Source organism: Miscanthus floridulus, chromosome 2, assembly GCF_019320115.1.
Source record: "Miscanthus floridulus cultivar M001 chromosome 2, ASM1932011v1, whole genome shotgun sequence".
Taxonomy (NCBI): domain Eukaryota; kingdom Viridiplantae; phylum Streptophyta; class Magnoliopsida; order Poales; family Poaceae; genus Miscanthus; species Miscanthus floridulus.
In genome coordinates, this window is record NC_089581.1 from 95,147,976 (window position 1) to 95,157,233 (window position 9,258).

General features: G+C 47.0%; 1 protein-coding gene across 1 annotated transcript; it reads right to left on the reverse strand.

Moving 5' to 3' along the window:
- Nucleotides 1-694: 694 nt before the first annotated feature.
- LOC136536794 (uncharacterized) lies at nucleotides 695-3,054 on the reverse strand. The gene is made up of 8 exons (XM_066528972.1): nucleotides 2,918-3,054; nucleotides 2,381-2,797; nucleotides 2,147-2,297; nucleotides 1,996-2,081; nucleotides 1,745-1,877; nucleotides 1,512-1,654; nucleotides 1,198-1,421; nucleotides 695-807 (listed from the first exon to the last, which is right to left on the reverse strand). Exons 1-8 carry the CDS (start codon nucleotides 3,052-3,054, stop codon nucleotides 695-697), a joined length of 1,404 nt encoding a protein of 467 aa, XP_066385069.1.
- Between the last annotated feature and the right edge of the window lie 6,204 nt (nucleotides 3,055-9,258).

Sequence of the window (9,258 nt, forward strand, 5' to 3'; positions counted from 1 at the left end):
ACCCCTGGTGCACGGGGTATGGTGGTTGTTCCCGTTCTCCATATGGGTACAGTTGTACACCTCTGCAGAGTTTGAAAGCCTGAAGTCCTTCAGGACGGAACCTTCCATTGTATCTACTTTCGATACCCATGGTAGCGTTGTTAAAGAGCTATGATCACTTCTGCGTAATCTTGATATTAAGTGTATACTTTCGTTCTAGTGATCAAGCATAGCATGTCACATCTTTAAGAAACACCATTGCTTTCCACAAATGTACAAATGCCTAATAATCTCTCATGCGTCCACGAAATATCTATGTGTTGAAATTAAGTCATGCGAGTACGCAATGTACTCACGGCGTTGTCGTTAAGTTATTTTGCAGGTTGTTAAGGCATTCCTTCGAGACTAGCTCCAATGAACGCCACGGCTAGTAGACCTTGGAAGGTCGTTTTCCAAGATGAGCTGCGTGTAACCCAATGAGTAGAAGAGTGAGATGAGATGTAACTTAGAATGAAGGCAGTAGTTAAGTAGAGGGTTAGTGTTAATAGTAGTTTTCTCCTTGAATCTATTTGATCGTCGATGATGTTTTCAGCTATGTGTTGGAGACTAGAGTATGTATGTAATTGAGTTGTTCGGTATGTCTTGTATCGGGTATGTGTGTATAAGTCAATGCAAAGATCCAGAAGAGGAGTTGCTGAGTGCGCTCCTAAGGGCCTCATGGTGGTGTGAGCGACGAGCCCTCTCCCACTCGATACCTGATCCGGACTGTCATCCTGAAAATCCAGTCTCTTTCTAGCAGAAGAGGTTTCATCCCTTCCCATACTCTTGCTGTAGGTAAACAATGAAGCATAGATAAACAATAAAGCAGAATGTCCAAATATGCTAGCAAGTTTTTCCCAACAGAATCAGGAAGATGTGTTACCGTGGCTGACTCTTCACCGATGGTGGATCGCTAATTTGAAGAGAGAGGGGAGGTTCTGCAGTATAGATTAATTTGAAGGTCATCAGTAAAGCATGCTGCAATGTTCGTAGGCTCCAGAACAGAAAGAAGTCAGAACTCACATTTGTAAGACCCGGGGAAGAAAGCGTAGCATCCCACCCTCCTATATCCTGAGAAGTGTTCTGAGAGGTAGTGTGATCAGGGGAGCCACCATTCGCGGCCTCAACAGCACCATCGACAGCAGGCTGCCGACCATATGGTGTGACCACCGAGATAACCTGGTAGGTTCTGTTGCCAGTAGTAGCTCTGTTGTGTTAGGGCGACCGCAAAAGTGAACCTCAGCGAAACAATCTTTGTCACGTCCAGTGGATATGTGTTAGCATGGGGAGATGTTCTAAGAAGCTGCTGAACCGTCTTCCCAATAATGCGGCGTGCCACATCTCCAAAGCATATCATCTCAGCTTCATCTGTTCCATCTAGCGCCACAAATGAAATCTTGTACCTGTCATTAGGCAGTAGGAGGGATTTAGTTAGCTGGACAGGAACAATGGATACGTCAGAAGGCTCAAGCAGCGGTTAAGTAGGAACGTACTTGAACTTGAAAGAGGTGTTTGAGCATGCGTTACATCTGTAGCCAGCACCGTCTGGAACACAGGACTTGCTGCAGGATGGGAACCACCATGACACATTGGGAGTGAGGCGGCCAATAGTAACGGTGCAGCGGTAACCGTTGTCCTGTAGCAGAGCATAGAGAGTTAAGCATACTATAGAACACGTGTATGAAGGAAGCTGTGAGCAGCATCTGAACTGATGTCCCTAGCTTACAGCAAAGTCATTTGGGTCCATCTCGTTAAGCTCTCGCAAAGTCTTCTCCGCACGCTGTGCAGGAGCCTGCGCCTGACCGTTCTCCTCACGCGGTACAGGAACAAACCTTATCTCAAGCCTCTGCCCCTGCAAGCTGAACAAAACAATAACTTGTTTCAGGGTGCCGGTGGGATGGACTCAGCTATCTGCTACTAATGTGTTGTTCAGCAAACACAGAAGTATGATGTGTTCAGGACCCACAAAAGACATACCTTCCATGGAACTGACGGGCCTCAGGAATAGGAGGGTTGAAGTACCAGCGTGATGCCGCATTTGCGCTCAAATTGTAGTTACCTAGCTACAATATGTGCTCCGTGGTATCGAAGAGACAAGGTAACTCGACAGTATCACGATAGGAATTACATCTAAATGGAGAGTAGTATCCTGGTAAAACTTCATCAGGCCTCCAACAAACAGCACAATGATGGGTTTAGCCTCGTTACGGTTGTAAACGCCATTAGTGGTGAAGGCAGCAGCTCTGTGTCCCCATAGAGTAATTTTCATTTCAGAGTAGCTGCATGCAACAGGACCAGATCAGAAATAATGCATGTTTAGCAGAAACAGCAAAGGAACAGTGCAGGGATAATCAGTGCTAACCTTAGATCCCTGAGGACGAAATGCCTGGTGAGTGTAGGGGCAAGCTTATTGGGCAGACGAACCCTATACGCCTCAGACACCTCGACCAATATCTCAATAGTATCTATGATTTTATTTTCATTAGTGTAAGCATACAACAGAACGAAAAGAACCGTCAGCTCGATGAACATGAACCCACCAAGGAAATTCTTGGTGTCACCAGCATGTGCAGACAGTGCATCTATTGGTGTTATCTTATAGGCGTACTTTGGGAAACCAGGCATGTCAGTTCTTGCGACAGAAATGGTTGTATGCGGGGTGAATTCCACCATGTAGGGGGAATCGACTGGCCTGTATCCTGACTTCGCATTAGAAACTCTAAAGCGGCTGATAACATAGATGCCATTCGCCTGGGATCTCACCATAGATGCTGTTACCCTATAACAAATATTGAGTTGACCGTGTTAGCATGTCTGTACAAAGATAGCGAAGATGCAGTCTTGATGGTACAATTACAGCAGCAGTAGCAGCCACTGAAACACAACCTAGAAGGGTTACATAGAGTTAAAGACCTTCTCAACAAGAAGCACTAGGTCGACGTGCTGAATCGGGCCATCATCAGTTCCACCACAATACTCCCACTTGCGGTAGACGTGGACACAGATGGCTGAACGCACTACGTTAGATTTGCACATCACTGTCGGCATCATCACTGTCGGATTTGTGAAAACCGACAGTGATGTACCTTCACTGCCGATTATGAGCTTAAAAATAAAAAAATAATTGGGGCTGGGCTAAAACCGGCAGTGAAGGACCACATCACTGCCGGTTTGTGGCTTGAACCGGCAGTGTTTTGGTGGCCACTCATCACTACCGGTTTAAGCCAAGAGCCAATAGTGATTGGGCTCTATCACTGTCGGTTCTAGCCAAGAACCGACGGTGATAAGCCTACAACACAAAAAGGCTGCAGCCGTCCCCTCCTTCCTCCTCTCTTCCATCCCGAGAACAGAGGCACGCGTTTGGACCCTTACCTCCATTGTTGCGGCTGCTCTTCACCATAAAGCTAGTGCTTGAATTTTGAAGAATGGCTTGATCTTTTTGCTTTAAGGTGAGTAACAAGCATCCACTCCTTTGATTTTGTTGCTTAATTAACTTCGTTTTGATAGCTACATTGCTTGATTCTTATTCTAGTTCTTTTTATATTCTAGAGAGCACTTTTCCAATTGGATATTTGTGCAAGGCTCAAATTATGCTAAAGCCCATGCTGGGAATGAGAACCCTGTCTTCTGCCCATGCAAAGATTGCAAGAATCATAGGAACTTTCGTCAAATTGAGTCTATACGATCGCACTTGATTATCAGGGGGTTCATGCCAAACTATACGATATGAACTATGTATGACGAGGTTGGTGTGAATGTTCTGCAGGGAAACGATGATGATGTGGACATGCCTGATGTAGCCATCCACGATTCTGACGAGGAACCCGGTGTCAACACGGAACCTATGGTCATAGTTAATAATATGTTTAGAAACACGCTAGCTGATGACACCGAGGATAACGATGGCATTTCTCAGCTGTTACGTAATGTAGAGACCGGATGTCTTAGTGAAAGACAGCTGAGAAAGCTAGAGAAAATGAGACAAGATGGCAAAACACCATTGTATAGGAATTGTCCAATGAGCAAACTGGAAGCCGACATCATGCTGTTAGAGTTCAAATCGACAAACGGATTGAGCGATAAATGCTTCGATCAGTTGTTAGGTATAATAAGGAAAATGCTTCCAGAAAAAAATGAGTTGCCAGAAAAGACATACTTGGCTAAGCAAATGATCTGCCCCATCGACCTCGAGGTTGAAAAAATCCACGCATGTTCCAATGATTGCATATTGTACCGTGGAGAAAAATACAAAGACTTGGACAAGTGCCCCAAGTGTGAAGCTCCACGGTACAAGGAAGGGCCGTCAGATGAGGGTACCAAGACCAGAGGAGGTCCCATAAAGGTTGTTTGGTATTTCCCTATAGCCCCCGGGTGCATAGGTTGTTTGCATGTGCAAAGTCAGCCAAGCTGTTGCGCTGGCATGGTGAAGAGCGTAAGAAAGATGCAATGATGAGGCACCCCGCCGATGGGCATGACAGGAGGAATGTCAATACTATGTTCTATAAGGGCATCGGTGGAGAGGTAAGGCACCTTTGGTTTGCTTTGAGCATAGATGGGATGAATCCTTTCAACCAGGTTAGAAGCAATCATAGCACCTGGCCAGTGACGCTCTGTATATACAATCTTTCACCTTGGGTCTGTATGAAGCGGTCGTACATCCAGATGCCACTACTGATCCAAGGGCCAAGACAACATGGGAATGACATCGATGTGTTTCTAGAACCAGTGCTCGATGAACTAGTGGAGATGTTTGAAAAGGGTGTGCCGGATGTTTGTGACGAGTACAAAAAGGAACATGTCACGATCAAGGGAGTACTTATCGCTACAATCACCGACCTGCCAGGTCGAGGTTCGTTGTCCGGAGAGAAGACAAAAGGCTATACTGGATGTGTCGAGTGCTTGGACGGCATCGATGCGGTAAATCTGCCAAATAACTCAAAGATAGTTTATATGGGACACCGTAGGTTCCTACCTAAGGATCACCCTTACCGCAGGAACAGAAAAGATTTCAACGGTACTATTGAGAAACACTTAGCTCCAAAATATCGAGATGGGCCTGTGATACTTCGAGAACTCAACAAACTGAAGGTTGTCCTTGGGAAGGGGGACAATGCAGTAGCAGCGCCTGATGGGAGCGTTTGGAAGAAAAAATCAGTTTTCTGGAAACTACCTTACTGGCCATTTCTGAGTGTACACCACTGTCTTGATCCCATGCACATTACTAAAAACGTGTGCGCTAACACTCTTAACACCTTGATGGACATCAGGGGGACATCGAAGGATTCACTAGCCACACGCCTGGACATGCAACACATGGGAATCAGGAAGGAGCTGCATCCCATGGAGCTAGAGAATGGCTAGTTCAAACTTTCGGTTGCATCATGGACATTGAAGAAGGAAGAAAAGCGTGCGCTTATTTATTTCTTCAATGAACTCAAAGTCCCGATGAGCTACTGTGCGAACCCGAAGAGGCTAGTGAACATGAGAGAACTCAAGTTCAACTATGTCCCTATGAAGGCCCATGACTGTCATGTCATTATGACTCAGCTGCTCCCTGTTGCCCTACGTGGTATCCTCCCCCAAAGGTCCGCGCCCCAATCATAAAGCTTTGCTCGTTCTTCAACACGATCTCAAAAAAGGTCATTGATGTGTCCACGCTAGAGCAGCTGCAGCGGGACATAGCCGAAACTCTCGATAGGCTTGAGATGCATTTCCCGCTGACTTACTTTGATATCTCATTGCATCTGCTCATTCATCTTGTTGACCAAATTAGAGCCCTTGGCCCAATGTACCTGCATCAGATGTTCCCTTTCGAAAGATTGATGAAAGTTTTCAGGAGGTATGTTAGGAACAGATTCAGGCCAGAAGGGGGCATGGTTGAAGGATGGTCAACGGAGGAGGCCATTAAGTTCTGCACATATTATCTAGACATCAAAAGGGCTGGAGTTCTAGAATCTCATCATGAGGGAAGACTATGTGGCAAATGAACGATTGGAGATAAATCTGTTATAGTAGACGACCTTGTTTCTTTTAGATAGGCATAGTTCGCTGTTCTCCAGCAAGCCGAGGGTGTGATGCCATACATTGACGAGCACGAGCAATCGCTGTAAACTCTGTATCTGAGCAGGTCACAGGCTTGGCTAGATAAAAAACATAAGGAGGAATTTGTCAGCTGGTTGCGACGTCGCTTGCTTGGAATAAAGTTGGGTAATCAACTAGATGCCCTAGCCAAGGGACCTTCGAGTACATATCTTAAGTATCAAGGGTATGGGATCAATGGATTCACATTTTACACAAAAAAACAAGATGGAAAGAGCACATACCAAAATTGTGGTATTCATTTTGATGCTCACGACAAAAACGGCAATGTGTAGACGACATACTATGGTTTCATAGATGAGATATGGGAGCTAGCCTATGGTCCGTTGAAGGCAGCTCTTTTTCGCTGCCAGTGGGTCTAGCTTGAGGAAATCAACACTGATAGCGAAGGGTTCACTACCGTTGATCTCACTAATACCGCATACAGAGACGACCCCTTTGTCCTTGCAAGAGATGTTATGCAAGTCTTCTATGCAAGGGACAACAAGAGAAAAGGAAGGCTAAAAGTGGTCCTAGAAGGGAAAAGGAAGATTGTCGAAGTCGATGGAGTGACGGACGAAGAAGACTACAGGGGCTATCAGGAAATGCCTCCATTCGGGGTGAATGTACCCCTACCTATCCTTCAAGAGGGTGACGAACCTGCTTACGTACGAATTGATCACAATGAGGCTCTCATTGTTGATGCACCTAAAGATAGTTAGATTATTGTTAACTATGTAATCATTATGCGGACGTTGTATGTAACACCCAAAATTTTTACCACAAATTAGCAATTAATTCTTAGCATTTATTAAATTTTCTAGGTATTTTTAACTTAGGCCAAATAATAAATATTGAATAAATAAAATAAACTATAAGTTTAGAAACTTGTTTGTTGCATTCATGCTGAGTCATATGGGTTTTGATTGAGTGTAGGGCTAGAAGATTTGAAATTTGTATTCAAAACTTATTTGAATTTGGCTTAAAAATGAAAATGGAGAAAATAGAATTTGATAAACATTTGATTTGAAAAAAAGGGAGAAAGACACCTTCTGGCCCAGCTAGCCTGGCCCTCTTCCCCCTCCTCCTCCCGCTGGCCTGTACCGGCGGCCTGCCCGCGACTGCACCGCGAGGCCTGCTCGCTTGGGCCCGCTGCTCCTTTCCCGCACCGGTCCACACCGCGCGTGGCCCAGTTTGGCGCCCTGGCCTGCTCGGCTTTTCCCGCAGCACGCGGCCAAGCGCCCGCTAGCTCGGCCCACCGCTCGGCCTTCATCACCCGAAGCCACCACGTCGCTCGCCCTCTCTCTCTCTCTCTCTCTCTCTCTCTCGCTGCGCGTCTGGACCCACTCGTCAGCCGCGTCGTCCACCTTCCTTCCCCGGCGCTCCCCTTCCTTCTTTTGCTCGGCCATGGCGCGTCACCGATGGAAAGTCACCGGCGCCGTTTGGAAGGTGCCGAGCCCCTCCCTGCTTCCCTTCCTTATTCCGCGCACCACCCGGCCTATAAAACCCTGAGCCGACCCCGCCTTCTCTCCCCACCTTTGCCCGCTACCGAGAGCCACCGCCGCCGGTGAGAGCCTCCCCCTTCCGAGCGCGAACGCCGACGCCAAGGCCACCCGAAGCATCGCCGGATCTTCCCGCGCCTGTAGGTACATCCCATTTCGCATTTTGGCGCTGTTTTGCCCGGCTACACCCTCACCCGCGCTCTCTCTCTCTCTCTCTCCAGTTCGCGGCCACCGTCGACGACCCGCCTCGGAGCCTTCCCGGACGCCGCGTTCCCCTCCAGGCGACTCACGGTGAGCCCCTCCACCTTCCCGTGCCCTCAGCTTTCGTTTTGGCGCCCTAGGAAGCCGTAGCCCAAGGTCCCGGCGCACCGGCCATGGCGCCGCTGGCCTCTCTTTCTTCCCCGGTGAGCCACCGCCCGGATCTCACCCTGCGCCGTCCGATCATCAAGGAACGGTCCAGATTAGCTGGTACCGGTTCGGTCCACAGCGGACCGTGGACTCAGTCCACCGTGGCCGCGTCAGCGCCCACGTCAGCGCGCCCACGCCCGCGTGGTGCACCGCGCCCATTGAACAGCCGCCACGTGTCGACCCGTCAGCATCCCCAGTCAACCCGCAGTCAACATCCGGTCAGCCATGCATGTTTTGCAGAAAAGCCCCCACTTTTTCCAGAAATCAACCCGCGGTCCAGTCCAGTTCAAACTAATTTTTATTTAGTCCTGTTTTTATTCATTCAAGTCCCTGAAGTTTCCAGAAATAGTAAGCCCGGTCCAGATTTCATTTAAATTCAGATTTTTAATTATTTTAATTCGAAAATAGGTTAGTTTATTTACAGAATTGCCATTACATCTTATTTCATGCATAACTTTCACGTTTTAAGTCCGATTTGAGTGATTCTTTCGCTCATGTGTTCGTAGAAATGCGTAGAACAGATCTGTAAGCTTTTCAACATATGTTTTCACTGTTTGGTGTACTGTTCTAATAGAGTTCTATCTTGTATGCATGTAATGATTGGAATGATGCTTGATTGATGATTGGATCACGATTAGAGGGTGAGCCATTCGAGGTGACTGAGGACCCCCAGCAGGATCAGCAGTATTCCCAGGACGACTTTGAGGAAGGCAAGTGTACCAAAGGCCCCTTGTTACCTATGAACTACTACCACTTACATTCATGCATGAGTTTAATTTGAATTGCCTTTAAGGACTTTACCTAGATGATTCATTGTACCACATATCCTTGATACCTAGGTTTATTGGGTAGGCATTTTGGATAGATGCTGCAGCGCTTAATATGAAGTAATTGTTAAACATATTTAAAGACTATATGCAATGTGATAAAATGGAGCTTTTTAGCAACAGATAGGGGGCTGGAGTACGGGGTTGAGTACTCTAGTGCCTCTCCATAAGGACTTTATCCTGAAGCGGCAACCCAGGAGGGACCGTACAACCCCGAGTGTCAAATGGCTCTGACTTTAACCTATTATCTAGTTTGTACTAGCTCGTCTGTAGCTCCAGTAAGGGGTAAGAGGGTATCTTTCCTTTTTCTGTTAGGGTGTGCACCGTGCTGCGATGCCCACGTGTGCCATTCCTTTGTAGCTACGATTTGTTAGTGCAACTAGCTAAGGGTTTCATAGTGAAACTCTGCCACACTTCCTAGGAAG